Raw genomic sequence first — 18,395 nt, forward strand, 5'->3', positions numbered from 1 at the left:
TGAAATTGGACAAGTCATTGTGATTTATAACACAATATTTTAAATTATACAAGAATATGTACACTAATTTAGGCTTAATATTCTCACAGCTGAAAATTCACCTTTCATACTTAATACTTAACACAAGTAACTCAATCAATTTTTTACATACGATTTTGATTAACATTTCAATCATTCTTTTTTCAACATTTAGCAACAGATTTTTGTGTTTCAAGACATTCATCTACACTACAACAACACTTTTGCAATAAATATTTATCGACAGCAGTTTTAAATCTTGAAGGATCATGTATTGTTTTAATGTTATTATTGTATAGTCTGTTTCCTATTTGCAATGGTTCATTCTGTTTTAGTGTTGTGTATGCATGCTGAACATGTATTTCCTGCTTTTTCCTTGTGTTATACAGCTGGATACTCTGGATACTTGATACAAGATTGTTCCTATTTTCTAAGATTTTCCTGGCAAATATTATTACTAGTAAGATATATAGACATGGTAGTGCAATAAGGGCTTGCATGATTTTCTTGCGACAGCATTTTCTATGGCTCTTACAATTTTATTTTAGAATATAAAACAACTTTTGCTGGTAGACGCATTTCCGCAAAAGTTTATGCCGTAACGCAGTAAGGTTTCTGGCTGGGCGAAGTATTCATTTTTAGTGTCTCTTTCAATGTGCAATCAGAAAGAGGTTTGATAGTATTAACAAATGGTATTCAATTTATTTGTAATGTATTTTGGATGTTGGACAGATCTTGGATATTCTTGGATCCATATTCCAAGAAATTTTGTAGAGCTTACATTTTGAAGGGTTCTGGCAAACAAATCTATGTCTAGTGTTAGTGGATATTTACTTTTCACTGTGTGTAAGTGCACCGTACCTGGTTTTTTTTTTTGTGCTTACTACTAAATTGTTTCCAGAAAACCAGTCTGTAATGTGTGTGGTACACTTTTTAATCACCATACAGTAATTTTTCTCTGGTTCTTCCTTTTATTACCACATTTATGTCATCTGCGAACTTTATGTAATTATGGTGTGGACTGGTCGGTTCCAAGTCATTTACAAAGAGTAGAAACAGAATTGGTCCTAGAATGGAGCCTTGTGGGACACTGTAGTTAATGCTCTGCTTTTCTGGGCAGTAGGACTTTACCTTGCTCCCTTCTTGGGTAGCAAGCTCAACTACTTGCTTTCTATTTTGGAGATATGATTTTATCCATTCAAGATCTTGTGATTGATGACATCAAATGATTTAGAAAGGTCTATAAATATGACTAAATACAAAGATAGATGACTAAATACAAAGATAGACACGAAGCCCTCACCTACTACAATAGTACAAGTTTATATGCCAACTAGCTCTGCAGATGATGAAGAAATTGATGAAATGTATGATGACATAAAAGAATTCAGGTAGTGAAAGGAGACTAAAATTTAATAGCCATGGGTGACTGGAATTCGATAGTAGGAAAAGAGAGAGAAGGAAACATAGTAGGTGAATATGGATTGGAGCTAAGAAAGAGGAAGCCGTCTGGTAGAATTTTGCACAGAGCATAACTTAATCATAACTAACCCTTGGATCGAGAATCATAAGAGAAGCCTGGAGATACTGGAAGGTATGAGATAGATTATATAATGCTAAGACAGAGATTTAGAAACCACGTTTTAAATTGTAAGACATTTCCAGGGGCAGATGTGGACTCTGAACACAATCTATTGCTTATGAACTGTAGATAAAACTGAAGAAACTGCTAAAAGGTGGGAAAATAAGGAGATGGGACCTGAATAAACTGACTAAACCAGAGGCTGTACAGACTTTCAGGGAGACCATAAGGGAACGATTGACAGGAATGGGGGAAAGAAATACAGTAGAAGAAGAATAGGTAGCTTTGAGGGATGAAGTAGTGAAGGCAGCAGAGGATCAAGTAGGTAAAAAGGCGAGGGCTAATAGAAATCCTTGGGTAACTGAGGAAATATTGAATTTAATTGATGAAAGGAGAAAATACAAAAACGCAGTAAATGAAGCAGGTAGAAAGGAATACAAACGTCTCAAAAATGATATCGACTGGAAGTGCAAAATGGCTAAGCAGGGATGGCTAGAGGACAAATGTAAGGATGCAGAGGCACATATCACTAGGGGTAAGATAGATACTGCCTACAGGAAAATTAAAGAGACATTTGGAGAAAAGACAACCACTTCTACGAATATCAAGAGCTCAGATGGAAACCCAGTTATAAGCAAAGAGGAGAAAGCAGAAAGGTGGAAGGAGTATATAGAGGGTCTGTACAAGGGCGATGTACTTGAGGACAGTATTATGGAAATGGAAGAGGATGTAGATGAAGATGAAATGGGAGATATGATACTGCGTGAAGAATTTGACAGAGCACTGAAAGACCTAAGCTGAAACAAGGTCCCGGGAGGAGACAACATTCCATTAGAACTACTAACAAAACTCTACCATCTGGTGAGTAAGTTGTATGAGACAGGCGAAATACCCTCAGACTTCAAGAAGAATATAATAATATCAATCCCAAAGAAAGCAGGTGTTCACAGATGTGAAAATTACCGAACGATCAGTTTAGCAAGTCATGGCTGCAAAATACAACCGCAAATTCTTTACAGACAAATGGTAAAACTGTTAGAACTCGACCTCGGCGAAGATCAGTTTGGATTCCATAAAAATATTGGAACTCCTGAGGCCATACTGACTCTACGACTTATCTTAGAAGACAGATTAAGGAAAGGCAAACCTACATTTCTAGCATTTGTAGACTTGGAGAAAGTTTTTGACAATCTTGACTGGAATACTCTCTTTCGAATTCTGAAGGTGGAAGGGGTAAAATACAGCGAGCGAAAGGCAATTCACAATTTGTACAGAAACCAGATGGCAGTTATAACAGTTGAGGGGCACAAAAGGGAAGCAGTGGTTGGGAAGGGAGTGAGACAGGGTTGTAGCCTATCCCCGGTGTTATTCAATCTGTATATTGAGCAAGCAGTAAAGGAAACAAAAGAAAAGTTCGGATTAGGTATTAAAATCCATGGAGAAGAATTAAAAACTTTAAGGTTCGCCGATGTTATTGTAATTCTGTCAGAGACAGCAAATAAGATGAACATCAACAAAAGCAAAACGAGGATAATGGATTGTAGTCGAAAAAAATCAGCTGATGCTGAGGGAATTAGATTAGAAAATGAGACACTTAAAGTAGTAAAGGAGTTTTGCTATTTGGGGAGCAAAATAACTGATGATGGTCGAAGTAGAGAAGATATAAAATGTAGACTGGCAATGGCAAGGAAAGCGTTTCTGAAGAAAAGAAATTTGTTAACATCGAGTATAGATTTAAGTGTCAGGAAGTCGTTTCTGAAAGTATTTGTATGGAGTGTAGGCATGTATGGAAGTGAAACATGGACGATAAATAGTTTTGACAAGAAGAGAATAGAAGCTTTCGAAATGTGGTGCTATAGAATAATGCTGAAGATAAGGTGGGTAGATCACATAACTAATGAGGAGGTATTGACTAGAATTGGGGAGAAGAGAAATTTGTGGCACAACTTGACTAGAAGAAGGGATCGGTTGGTAGGACATGTTCTGAGGCATCAGGGGATCACCAATTTAGTATTGGAGGGCAGTGTGGAGGGTAAAAATCGTAGAGGGAGACCAAGAAATGAATACACTAAGCAGATTCAGAAGGATGTAGGTTGCAGTAAGTACTGGGAGATGAACAAGTTTGCACAGGATAGAGTAGCATGGAGAGCTGCATCAGACCAGTCTCAGGAGTGAAGACCACACCAACAACAACAGAAAAGAATATTTTGCTCTGATTACAAAAATGTTTGGTTTATCCACTTTTTAGTTTTCAGTTTGTTCATAAATTTAGTGTGAACATAATGTCTACACAGGTACCAAGCCCTTCTGTCATTTTAAATGAATACGTGAAGTATCCTGCCTTTTGTGACTTTTTTTTGGCATTTAGATATGGGTCGTATTAATAGGTGTCGTCTAGAAGGCTCTGCCTACCAGAACTTAAGTACTTATGTGTCTAGAAGGCTATGGTATATTGGTATGACATTATAATATACAGTTTATTTATTTCTGAAGAGGCTCCTATATGTTAAATAATATTGGAAACTGTCAATATACTGGCCATCTTAGGGTGTGTATTGACTTATTGTCAACACTAGAAATAATGATGAACGCTGCTGATGGACCTTAAAATATTCTCATTACTGTCAATAGATAGTGAATGTGTGAAGTCATTTATTGACAGTTTGATAATATTTCCATTCAGAAGTTGACAGAGATACGGGAACCAGACACACAGCATTAGTGTGCACTGTTTATATTTTTTACTCTGCCGTTGTGTAAATCAAACCTCAGATTCAGTTTTTAAGGAGTGTTTTAACACAATAGGCCACTTTAGGATGGTCAACGGAGTATTCTCTATGACACTACTCATTTCATTAATTTTATATATGGTATACACTGTTGTGTAGCATAGTATTTTTGAAAAAAGCTCCCATTTCGAAAAATATGTCATATATCTGCAATGACTAGTAAGAGGTCTGCAAAATTCATGTCAGCTTCACCAAATTACCACACATCGTAAAAAAAGTCTTACGTTAATTGTTTGAACCGGTCCTTGCAAGGCAGATGTAATTTTGTCACAGTTTTCCATAGAAATGTACTAATTGTGCTTGCTGATATTACAGAACTAAACTTCGAGCATTAGCACGACCATTGTGTTGCCAGACATCTCGAAGTTACTCCTAATCTCTTGTCGAATGCGATTGCTTCGCTCATTAACGTATTTTGCGCCTCTCTTTTATCTTGTATCAATACCAATAACTTGTCATACAATGCAGAACTCATAAGAAAATAATTTATGTAATCTTACGGGTCTGTGATTCTGATTTCTGCCTTTTTTCAATCAATTTTGGACCCACTTCCTCTTTTTAATTATTTTCTGTTGCTTGCAAGATACAGCTAATATAATTGCAGCACACACTTGCTTTTGACTGTTTGACACCTTAATTCGACACCTCGGCCTAATAGAACTGCATTGTCAGCTGACAATTTTTGCAATGTCATTAGTAGTGTGAGGTCGCTTCAGATTGACAAATTGGTGTTGTCAATAAATACTGACCGTGAGCAGGCCCCCTAACCTCCAGAATTTGAAAGTTGTGCTTCGTAGTTACTTCACTGCTGTGTTGCTATACTTCACTGTGTGTGTTACATTTGCCGACAGTAAAGAAATTTAACACCAAACGGAGATTTTGATGCAATAGTTCAAAGAAACATCAAATAATACACATTATTTGGTTCAACAGTCATCTATATATATTTGATGTAGAGGCATATAAACTTGAAGCGAGCAACGCGTGGTTCTTTGCTGCTTTCAAACCTGTCTTTCTGTGGGCCAGCTTACTACCACGTCCACGCACTCACTTCAAGCTGTAGGCCCGGGTGATGGTAATTAAATCCATGTGGTTACGCGCAACACATTTATTCACAGCAACATACATACACCGAAAAGTTATAATAATTACACTGGAAACCGCGTGGGCGATCGTGTGACCGCAGAGAACGGCTCGACCACGGATCCAGGCGAATATACACTCCTCAGTCATCGGGCGCGCCGTAGAACTCGTGGCTGCGGAAGACAATGGACACCTCTCTGGCTGAGCGTGCGAATTTTCTCTCGCCTCGCGAATGCCGTTTAATTCGAAGGTGCGAGAAACGTAGCGAACGAGTGTCGGCTGTCCGATTTGTGTACGCGACGATGGGGAGCTATGCTCGACCCCAGTGGGCAGTGGCTGGCGATATCTCACAGCGATGCAGACGTCCGTTAAGTAACAGTGGGTAACTCACGCTGTTCTCTTTTTTTATCCTGCACGCCCGTCGGCGCGGCATCATTGCAGTGCTTTGCCCTAACGATAGTTTTGCGCGGGGCAGCGGGACGAATGTCGGCCTGTTGACTGTGTCGTCTGCAGTTGCTGTGCTGCTGTCCGAGGTTGGCGCACAGATCCCCCTTGGGGAACGGAGCTCGTTAGGAGCCGTCTGCGGCCAGCATACGTTTGTGCTTCGCACGTTTGTGGTTATACAGTGCGAGCGCGGTGAGGGCGGTATGTTACGCCAGCGTGAGTGCGAAGGCGGCGGTGTCTGACGTGACGAACGGCTGATGGGGCGTGCAGGGATTTATCCCTAGCGGCCTTCTAGAACAGGAGTGCCCGGCGCTATGCAGGAACTGTCTGTAGCAATGAACGGCTGCAGATCTAGTGTGCAGATGTCAGCCCTGTGAACACTTACACACGAACAAGGATAAGAAATAACAATGAGTTCATATGCAAATAAACAAGGTATCGTTAACGATGGGGAAAAAGTAAACAAAACGTTTACAGGGACGCACTATTCATAAAACACGGGGGTTTTTCTTGTTTGACAAGCTTGGCGCGGTAGCACGATGTGGCACTCGATCCGATCCCGGCGCTCACGGCACTAGAGACTACGGAGAGTTCAATACGCGCGAACGTGGTGTCGTTGGGCCTCGAACACGGCTTTCGGAGCTTTGGCGGACAAGACATTAGCGACAGCGAAACATGGGAAGTGACGTAGTTCATAGAAGATGTGGCGTCCTTCTGTTGTAGCCTCTGCTACCTTTTCTGGGAATAATATTTACTTACGTGTGTATTTCTTTAAAAAAAGGTCGTATGTCTGTTGTAGCTGTCCTGTCCATCTATGTAAAGTTTTCTGTGAATGGAAACTGTTGCATATTTTTTCTCATACTTTGTTCGGAACTCTAGAAAGATCTCTTACTGGTCAAACAACAAATACCAGAGCCTTTAACTAATTTCAAGGTAGATAGTTATACCACAGTCTAACATATTAGACTGTGGTTATACTGTTATACATGTAAGTACCCTACGAATTTAGTTAAATGTTTTGTGCTAATATTTTCATTGACTGAGACTACTGCTTCACTCTTGAAGTTATTTACTGTATCTGCCAGGCTCAAAACATACTCATGCGAATACTTTCGTGATCTGGAACGCTTATCACTCATCTTTGACGCGCTACTTCTGCAGACGACGACTAAGTAAATACGAAATGACATACACGCTATCTCCCGTTGTCCTTTCTTTATGATATACTTTGGATTCTTTTTGGACATGGTAGAAGTAGAGTCTATTCGATACAAAGGTGTTTGGGCAGTGGTAATCAATGGACATGAGTGTTTGATGTTGTGTTGTTATTATCATTATACTCTACAAATAACGTAAATAATGGCGGACGCAGCTGCCCGTCAACTACAATATGAGTATAAAGCTGTAAGTAAACAAAATTGCTTTTTCTTTATATTGATACACTTTTTATATTTGATAGGCCTAAATGTTTTGATACTGTCGAAAATGTTATTCTCGTAAATTTCAGAATTCAAATCTTGTGCTCCAAGCCGATGTCAGGCTCATCGAACGTCGCAGCCGCGATGAAGCGACCGGTGAAGTTATGTCCCTTGTTGGGAAACTTGATGGAACAAGAATGGGGGACAGGCACCAGCGCACTAAACCCGTGAAAGCTGCAGAGAGAAAAGCGAAGTACGTACAACATAATGTATTGATTTAATTTCACGTCGCTGTGTGTCGTTGAATCGAATGTTTTCCTGATGCTTTTCGTGTATAAGCCATTCAGCATTTCGTAATACATGATACTGATGACCTCGCTGTTTGGTCTCCTCCCCCAAATCAGCTCAACCCACCTCGAGGTAGAATTTCATTATAGCTAAATGTTCCACTCATCATCAAAGATCAAACTTGAATGCTATTGGCTTTTAGTGCCACGTAATTTATATATATTGTAGATTGTGGCAGAATTATCATATTTCCCACGATGGTGACTAGCCACGTATAATTCATTTCACTTTGTTGCTCAGTTTCTGCTGACCAACTAGATGGCCCTTGCGTGTAGACCTTGATTACAGTACGTATTTTTGACATACTAGGAACACTATTTGAAAAATCGTGGAAACACGTCCTCCACCAAAATACTGTCATCTACATATTTCTGGCCCTTGTTACTTGAGAAATACTTTCGAAATTCACATGGTTGGTGTATACAAGGAATTACATTGTTTGTTACACTAGAGATAGTGACCCTAAAATATATGGAAGACTTCCTTAATCACAACCTTTTAAATGACGCTTTCAAGTTAAGACTTGGATTAACCAAATAATATCTACATAGTGTACAGATTAGTGAAATTTGTAACAATTAGGTTGCTGTCTCCATTTCACAATATCTTATTTTGTTTTGAAATCTGTCTGTTCACGCACAGTTAGAGAGAGCTGCTGCACCCAAGCCCTATCAATTTAATATGTAGTATTTTATCGCTTCACCAACTCAGCCAGGTTATCTCATTTGAACCTACTGTAGACCTTGGCCTGTGCTGCATTCCAATCTCGCTGCACAACCAAGATTTCATGGTGGGTTCCAGTTTCGCACCTTAGCCAAATATACTCACATATGATTAAGGGTGAGCATTATTGTAATTTTTTATGTGAAACATCAAACAGCATATAATAGTATTATGAATCGAGTGACTGTGTAGATCCTGAAAATATTGATGCCAAAAGTTGTAAACAATCTTGGAAGGCTACATGGTCTTTGTTTCCAGTGCTGCACTAAAAGAAAGTTGTTTGTCAGCTTGGACAGTCAGTCGTGATTTCCTTTTTTCTATAGAATTGCAAAAATACTCTCCTGAAGGATGGTGTTCAAGTGGACTTCACAAATGAGTCATTTGCAGCAAATTGGCCCCTCCCACTGCAATCTGTCAGTCACAGAGTTGTTTTATTTTATCTATACTCATGTTTGATTGTATTGGGGAAAAGATTAGAATATCCTCACTTTGATTTTTGCTGCATCGTATTAAGTATGACGATTTACTGTCTTTGTGTGGCTATTACTGTAGGAGCTAGTATTCATTGATTTTCTTTGCAGCTGAAAGGTGCAGTCATTTCTGAAGGCTGTAGTGTCACTTTCCCACGTAAACTTTGTTTTTATGTGTGACACAGGATTTTGCCCATGATATTGGTGGGTCATTCCGTGTCAGTTCTTCCAGGGGCTCCAGCTCATAGTCTCAGATTTGACTGAAATTCAGTACACTAATTCTACCATGTGTGGAATACTCGTGTACAAAGTATTAGTTTCCCCTGCCAATTAGTTCCAGAATTATGACTTGTAACAGAAGGTGATGTGACCCAGAAATTGCAACCTGCATCTGGCAATCTATCTTCAGACCCAACTTCAGGTCTTAATAACTTTGGAACTGTTCCACGCAGTCCAGTGAAATTCTTACGACCCAGTGACATCCATTTAGAGAACACACTCCATGAATCGAAACACCAACAACATATTTCTGAGGGAAAATAAAAAATTCCAAAGTGTGATAAAAAAATGTAATACATTAAAAGGTACATATTGCAGGTGCCCTTCATGCCAAATATAATTCCCTCAAAAAGGGTATAATTTTTTTTTTTGTGGTAAGCTTAATGTGGCCTAAACACACACAGAACTCATCTTGCCCATAACAGTCACAAAAAACTGAGTTACATGCACACGAAAACACAAAAATTTGAAAAATTACCTTAAAAACATGGATTTTCTAAGTGTGGTAGCACAAAAGGGACATGTGGTATCCAAGCCAAATTTCACACACTGCATAAGTAGACCATAATGATATATATCTCAAAATTTCAGCATGTTATTGCAAGACATTTGTGTACAATCGAAGTTGACAGATGTATTTGGTGATGTGGCCATTGTTCCACAACACGATTTTGTAAAAAGATATCGTAAACTGTTCTGCCTCTTCTTATCCTCTCCCACAACTGTTTAATCACTAAACAACAACATATAGACAGAGTAACCCAAACTATCATTAATGTTTAGTGCACCTTAACTGCTAAAAACCAGTCGATTGTGCTTCGAACAGAAGTTCTCCCACACTTTAGCTACTGTACTCTGTACATTGAGTGGCAAATTGTACTGTCTTCCTGACGCTGTGGAAGGAACTGATACTGTCATCAGAATATGTTTAAAAGGAATCCAACAGCTGTCTGCCAAATGTGGCCAATGAAATGATCTTGCTGGTGCCATGAAGTTCACAAATACATCACCTTCTGCTTCACAGCATTGTGCAACACATCCTATGTACCATTTGTCATCATAAATGGTTGTATGTTGCTGCTTTTGCTTCTGAATCCTGAGTCAGACACACTGTGAAGACATATGTCGTGCATGAACCTATAGTTATAACTGGACAGTCTGCTCATCTGCACATTGTCAGAGCCTGTTGGAGAGAAGTTATGATGGCGCCTTGTGCCTGCAACAGTTTTAACATGTTCTAGTCTGCTTTTTAGCTACTCTTCGACTGATTTCACCTCATCTTTCGAAACATAGAATGATTGTATGCCAGAGATATTTTTCTGTACCCAGGTAAATAATTGAAGAGGTGTTAGAATGTGACCTTCTGTAGGGTTCTGCAGACTAGCTCGTGATGCCATACGCTTAATGGTAGCAACAATACCATCATATACATTTTTACCATGACTTGTTGCGAAACAATTCCATTCTGCGTGAATCTGAAAATCATGGTAATGCATGCATAAATTTTTGAGATTTTTACAGTTTTTGTACTGACTAGCTGCCCCATCACTGAAGTATTTCGCAAAATGTATGAGAGGCAGCTTGTTTTTCACATAAGCCATGACAGTGTGAATGTGGGCATGAACTGCAATGGCATCATGAATTAAACAGTCACTAAAAACGCACAGGTTCATGACAGACACATCACCTGGTTCACGTCTATAGTAAATCGCAAATGGCTGGATAGTTACTTGACTGTTGTCCCAGTGATATCCTTGGATGGCAACTTGAACTATAAATGCATAATTTTCAGAAAAGTCTAGTATTACTATAATTTCATCTTGTTTCAAAATATCCTTACAAAACTGGAGATCAGCCGATTGTGCTGTTGCTGTGAAGGTGTGTGTGGTCAGTTTGTCCATTTTTTGACAACACATTTCAACAAAATCTTCCACTGTACTTTTCTTTGTTTCAAGACTTGTGTGATCCATGTGTGTCCATTGTTTATAAGAAACAAGTTCATCATCATCCACACTGGACTCGCATTCGGCCATCCTGATTTAGGTTTTTAATGATTTTCCTAAATCTCTCCAGGCCAATGCCAGGATGGTTCCTTTGACAGGGCACAGCCGCCTTCCTTCCCCGTCCTACCCTAATCCGATGAGACCGATGGCCTCGCAGTTTGGCCTCTTCCCCCAAACAACCCAACCCATCATCATCCATAAGGAGTTCACCATACAGTTTGTTATTCATGTGTTCTGCAAGATTTGTCTTACCAGGACACTTTTCACACCTGAATATCATGCACTGGTAGAACTGATGTCACACACTAGCAGCTTCATTGCACATTTGTAATCCAGACCAGAATCCTTTATAGCAGCAAACATCAGCTTAGCATTTTGATGGGTCTCACATACACGAACATTGTGTGTGCTCCTTGCACTTACAGGCACAACCCATTTTGGCCGAAGATTGGAAGAAGGTGATAAACCTACTTTGGTATTGGGATACTTTTCCTTGAATTCTAAATATAGTTCTGATATGTTGCATAGCAACAGTCTTTTTTTGCATCTATACCCATACATTTCCCATTTTCACCATTACATAGTCTTTTTTTTTTCCAGGCATTATTTGGCTGTAGTCATTATTTTCATAAAACTCCGACACTAGCACCTTTATTTCTGAACTCAATTGCTTACCCTGAGCCTGCTGAAGTTGTGGAAGCACTCCTTGGGTTGCTTTTATTTTCCTAGCTTGCTTTACCATATATGTAGAAACATTGAATTCCTTTGCAGTGTAGTCAGTAGACCAGCTGGAAGGTGCAAGGGTAAGAATAGCTACTTTTTTTCTGGTGTGTGGATATGGAACATTTTTCTTTCAAATCATGCACAATTTTGTCCAAATCAGAACATTCCTGGCATGATTTCTGTTCCTTTGGAGCAGATAGTTCTTCCTCTTCCACCATTAGTTAAGAGGTCCGCCAGTCACGATTACCTACTTGTTTCACTTCGATTTATGTTCTCTTTTCCTTGTGTTTCCTTTCCTTTTTTTAGTGCGTTTCTTCTCCTCTTGTTTTGCCTCTGTATGTGAGGTTTTGGAACTGCGTCAGGTCTGTGTCTTTTAGCCGTTCTCCTTGTTCACTGTCCGTCTTCGTCCCTTCACCACATGTGTTCCTGTTCCTATGCGTTTAGGTGCTGATGAAAACACCGTTAAGTGCCCAAAAACCTCAAACCACACACTCCACCATTAGTGTGTCAGCTATTTTGTGTTTTAATTCCATTTGAGCTTCTTGTAGTTTCTTCTACCATAGCTGGGCCTGTCTCTTTTCCCAACTGTGTGTGTCTGCATGAGAGACAAACCAAGAGCAGTCACTGAAGTATTTAATTTATCATCCGTTGTGGTTGCAGGTGGCAGATACTCTTCATCACTGTCATGTAAATTATCAGAATATTTCATTTTTTAGCAGTGTAACACACCTGGAACATAACTTTTGTCCTGGTTTCATGTTAAGTCCCATGCACTGATTCACTTTCAATATTGATTTCATATCAATTTCTCTGAGGCTACACTTCACTGTCTTCTTACTAATCCGAAATGGATCAGAACAACTTCTTTGTAGGGAAGAATACTTATCCCGAAATACTTTCATATGATGATAACAAATATTAAAGTTTCTCGGAACTGTACTTCTTGTGCCCACAGGGTGTATCCCGGATCTCCATGGCAACAAATCTTGGTCCGATTCATCTAAATCATACAGTACAAAGTGAATGCCACATTTTATTCCATATGTTGTTTTATGACATTCAGATGCTTGTGCTGTACCAATACTGCAACTTGTTTGAACAAAAACACCACTAGTATACTCTTCTGCTTCCATACTTACTTCCACAACAGTACTGACCAGTCTGAACTAGACTCTTAAAAACATGAGTAACCTGTAATTGTTGCTTGTTTCCTTTGTTGTTCCTGCCTAACAATGACTCATTCTGTCCCTGAAAACTACCACTGTTTAACTTTCTGTTGCCTAGTGGTTCCCAACAATTGCTGCAGCTTTATCTGAAACAAGCTGTCTGCATCATCACTATCACTTGCTAAATCGTGTTAAAGGAAAAGTAACCAAATACATCTCTGTCAACTTTTATTGTACTCAAATGCCTTGCAATAACAAGTTGAAATTTTGCCACATATTATATTATGGTCTACTTATGCAGTGTTTGAAATTTGGCTTTGATATCACTTGTCCCTTTTGTGCTACCACACTTACAAAATCCATGTTTTTCAGGTAATTTTTCAAATTTTTGTATTTTCGTGTGCATGTAACTCTGTTTGTGTGACTGATATGGGCAAGATGAGTTCTGTGTGTGTTTAGGCCACATTAAGCTTACCACAAAAAAAATGTATACCCTTTTTGAGCGAATTATATTTGGCATGGAGGGCACCTACAATATGTACCTTTTAATGTATTACATTTTTTTAATCACATTTTGGAATTTTTTATTTTCCCTCAGAAATATGTTGTTGGTGTTTTGATTCAAGGAGTGTGTTCTCTAAGTGGATGTTACTGGGTTGTAAAAATTTTGCTGGACTCTGTGGAATAGTTCCAAAGTTATTAAGACATGAAGTTGGGTCTGAAGATAGATTGCCAGATGCGGGTTGCAATTTCCGGGTCACGCCGCCTTCTTTCACAATCCATAATTCTGGAATTAATTGGCAGGGGAACTTAAAATTTTGTACATGAGTGTTCCACACTTGGTAGCATTGGTGTGCTAAATTTCAGCCAAGTCTGAGACTATCAGCTGGAACATTTTCTCAAATTGGTTGAATTGACATGGCATGACCCTGGTGAAACTTTTTCACAGGTTTGTGATGGTGACCTAAATACGCAGCACTATAAAGCACAGCTAGTGTATCAATGCTTCCACTTGCTTTATAGACTTTTCTGGGCCAACATTAGTGTATTATCGGCAGTTTAATTTTTTGTTCTAAAACTTATTAACTTTGATTTTTTCTTGCTCTGTTATGTGATTGTCTAGACACTACTCTGTCCGTTCATTGGCATTACAGAAGCATCCAATTCCACCACTTTGACCCATGATGTCATCAGTATGGCGGAAAGCGTTACTTTCAGTGTATCAAAGATGGCGACAATGCCATCACTACATACACACGCCAACAAATGGGAAAACACATAAAAATGACACAGTAACATCTCACTCCAAAAATAAAATGAAACTAATGGGATAACCGTGAAAAATTTGGGGTTTAGGGCATGGATAATCTATATATACAACAATAAAAAAACACCGCAAGATCCCAAAACAAACAATATCACAAAAAAACAAAATTAGAGCATTCCACTACATGGGAATCGGACATTTTCTTTGATCTATATAGCTTAACAACAGCTGTCAGTACAAAAAAACCAACACCTATAAGTACGAAAAGTGGAACCAAAACCTTAACAACACCAAAATCTGACATCACAACGTGAATTAAAACACAATCAACCTACCATAAATACACAAAACGTCACAATTACTATAGAATAAACCCAAAACAAAAATTACTTACCAACAGCAGCATCGGGCAACACTATCTAGGTTGGCCACTGCGAACACACACACACACACACACACACACACACACACACACACACGTAGGTTGGCCACTGCGAACACACACACACACACACACACAAAAGCAACAAAACAGAAACAAAAAGCTCCTAAACCACCCACAATATAACAACCACATCACCCCCTCCCCCCAATCAAAAAACCACCAGCAAAGAAAAAACCCTAAAATAGCCAAATTCAGTCACATCATACAAAACAAGAAAAACTGCTACCAAACCAGTCTTCTACAACATAACCTCATAACAATCCCCTCCTACCCACAACCCACCCCACAATCTCAACAACCCCTACCCCCCCCCTCAACACTCATACAAGCCCAACTCTCTTAACTCACCACCCTCGGCCTATACATCCTCCCCCACAGCCCTAAAACAAATGCAAAAAAAAGTGATTTCCAGGGATGCCCTTCTGTCAGCAATACTCATCTAAATGAGATTGCTTGTTGGAAGAGCATCTCTTCCTCCTCCCTATAACTGATGTAATTGCACCCCCCCCCCCCCCCTCCAAAGCTTCTCTATCATGTTAGTAGTACAAGACCCAGTTTCATAACGCCTCTTTGCCAAACCCCTATAGGATGAAAATGCATCAGAAACTATAGTACTACCCTAATCAGCAAAATAATACCCATCAGTTTCCTCTTAATATGGCCCTCCAAAACTCAGCAACCCCCCCCCCCCCCATAACGGCCACCCACACCCACAAACCAACTCGAGACCTACCCGTTACATACTTACCAAAATGCGATTCATCTGTCTCAGCAATTCCCCCCCCCCCCCCCTCCCCCCAACTTCCCCCTGTAGGGTGATTTCATCTCAAGTACTGGAGACCTGGCAGATGTTTTGCATTGAAGCTCCATCATAGTGTGTTGAAATTTAGTTGACACCTGCACGCTTATGAGCGTCTTTTAACTTATAAATTTAAACTGAAAATACAAAATTTAAGTTAATTTTTCCACCTACTTTTTCTAATTTGGAAAGTCACAGACCACTATCTTTTCTGTCACACTACCAGATACTACTGATGTAATTATTAACAGTATCTCCTCTGCTCCAGCTATCTGTATTGTGTAAATATTTATTACTGAAAATGTAAAAAATTGCATTTTGATGAGTTTTTATGAATTATTTACTTGTAAACCTCCATCCAAAAACTTTTGAGAATTGCACAAATTATGTTAGTAGTCATGGCAGAAACAGTGGGCAATATTTTTCTGTGTAAATTGTTAAAAACATTCTGCATATTTCGCATCACTGAATTTCTAGTGTAAAATATGCATGTTGACAACACTGTTTCTAGCACTCTTCTGTTTATCACAAAGGAGTGAGAACTTGTACATAAAACATTCTGAATCGAGTTTTATGTTTGGTTTGGACTTTTTGTTAGATACAATGTCAGTGAGGAAATACTGTAGTGAACAAATATTTCATCATTAGCATCTTTATAATCTAATTTTTTTTTTCAAAAAATTCTGACAGTTTGTCAGCACTGTGACAATTATCACAGTGATTAGGCATGCTGTAATAGTTTTCTAAATTACACACAAAAACTTTACAAATTCTTTTTATTTTTCTTCAGTGTGTTGTGCATCCAAAAGCCATTATGCATTTGGGTGGATACCCACCTGCCCGCGCACACGCACGCGCGTGCACACACACACACACACACACACACACACACGCGTGCACACACACACACACCAAATGAGTACCTGCAGTACACCACTTTGCTCTTAGTGAACAAAATTTAGAAAAACTGATGTTGATGTTTACGTTCTCCCATTTAAAACAAGAATAGAAGTTCCATTTGGTTGTAGAGGATAAGTCTTTTTTGCATTTACACATTATTTTGAAAGCTCACATGGTCTTTAGCTCCTTATAACATTTGAGTATATTAATCATTTTGCTAAAGATCAGTGACAAATTTGACAGTTTCATCATCAGTCATTTTGTCTGTTTTTGATTTAGGAACTTATAAAATACAGATATCTGTTTTCAGTTACCTTGTCTGTTGAATTAACATTGAATTCTGATGTTACTTTTTTTGTTTGACCAAGGAGCTAAAGTTAAAACTCAATTTTTTTCTTTCATTATCAGTATCATGGCATGAAAATCTTTGCTTTTCCCACCACTTTCATCATCTTTCTTATATTCTGTACTGTCAGGAACTTGAACACATCTATTTCTCAATACACTTGTCTTTTCAAAACAGACTTCACATTTTCTAGCTTCTGTTTGGCATATGAGACCTTGCTGTGATTTGGAATGGAATGAAGTTTTAAGGGAGAATTTCCCATATTGTCCAATGTTTTATTTGCATCCTGTATGCCGGCCGGTGTGGCCAAGTGGTTCTATGCTCTTCAGTCTGGAACCGCTATGGTCGCAGGTTCGAATCCTGCCTCGGGCATGGGTGTATGTGATGTCCTTAGGTTAGTTAGGTTTAAGTAGTTCTAAGTTCTAGGGGACTGATGACCTGAGATGTTAAGTCCCATAGTGCTCAGAGCCATTTGAACCATTTGATTTTGAGCATCCTGTATACTTTCATTTTGAGGCACTTCCTCGTGAAATGTCACCTCTGGGCCATGTGAACCACTTTCATTGCCATCACTGATTTCACCTTTTTGTTCGCAAATCTTACAATGTATTGTACACAGTTTTTTTTTTTGCCTGGATACATATATTCTCCAAGCACTTAATTTTTTAGATAAAGCCAAGCTTACTGACCTCTAGGATTTTGTAATTGTCTGTATATTTTGAAAGGTTCCCAACCAGTTCTTTGATGACTTTTAAAAACTTCTAAGTAATAGTGCTGTGATGTTAACATATAGTAGTTCTTTCTTGACTTGCTAGAAAGTTTATATTGAGCTGTAGTGGTATCAAAACTTGATGGTCGTCACTCAACTCTGAAAATTTTTGAAAAGTTTTTATCAAGATGTAGATTGTCAAATGACATGGTGTTTTAAGTAATTTTCTGACATTGCATGAATTCATACTTGCCATTGTAATTAAATAAGCATTACTTCATTTAAAAATGCACTCCATTACAAGTAGAATGATATATGGCTGGACTGTAAACAAATACAAATTCATATGACCTGTCTCACAGAAAGATAAAGAACAACTTAGGCTAAATGGACTGACTGTTGCATGTCAGTGACATTGAAGATTGTATGTCAGTGATTGTTGCGTTCTTTTTATGTCTGTGCAAGTCCAGGGTAGCTATTGCAGGCATACAGAACACTTTCTGATGACTGTGAGCAGGTGGTTTACTGCACAGATATGTCCGCTATATTATAGTATGTCAAAAATTACTGAATTAATAAGGTGGATTTTTTTTTCCCTCTGTGGAAGCTAATATGCATGCCTATAATAATTTATATTTACATAGGTTAATATTATGCCCCTGCACCTCACACAGTGGGTGTCAAGTGTCAATAAACGTGCTTGGAAAGGCCCCTTCTTCATCACAGAAAACAATATTTTTATTTTCGATTTATTTGTGTGTCCATTCATAGAAAACCCATTAACTGTTTTATTTTATTAGAAAGCGTAAAAACTTTGGATTTATTTAAGATCAGAATGAGGTCCCCCAACAGGTTAGAGAAATATAATGTGAGCATTTCTCAA

General features: G+C 38.7%; 1 protein-coding gene across 1 annotated transcript in view; it reads left to right on the plus strand.

The window, feature by feature from the left end:
- Window positions 1–7,200: 7,200 nt before the first annotated feature.
- The window catches only part of LOC126237098 (putative U5 small nuclear ribonucleoprotein 200 kDa helicase), a 117,233-nt gene continuing 106,038 nt past the window's right edge, over window positions 7,201–18,395 (plus strand). The window contains exons 1-2 of the mRNA XM_049946906.1: window positions 7,201–7,320; window positions 7,424–7,587. Of these exons, the coding sequence (XP_049802863.1) occupies window positions 7,276–7,320; window positions 7,424–7,587 (209 nt within the window). The 5' untranslated portion in view covers window positions 7,201–7,275. The remainder of the gene's footprint in view (window positions 7,321–7,423; window positions 7,588–18,395) is intronic.

Source organism: Schistocerca nitens, chromosome 2, assembly GCF_023898315.1.
Source record: "Schistocerca nitens isolate TAMUIC-IGC-003100 chromosome 2, iqSchNite1.1, whole genome shotgun sequence".
NCBI lineage: Eukaryota > Metazoa > Arthropoda > Insecta > Orthoptera > Acrididae > Schistocerca > Schistocerca nitens.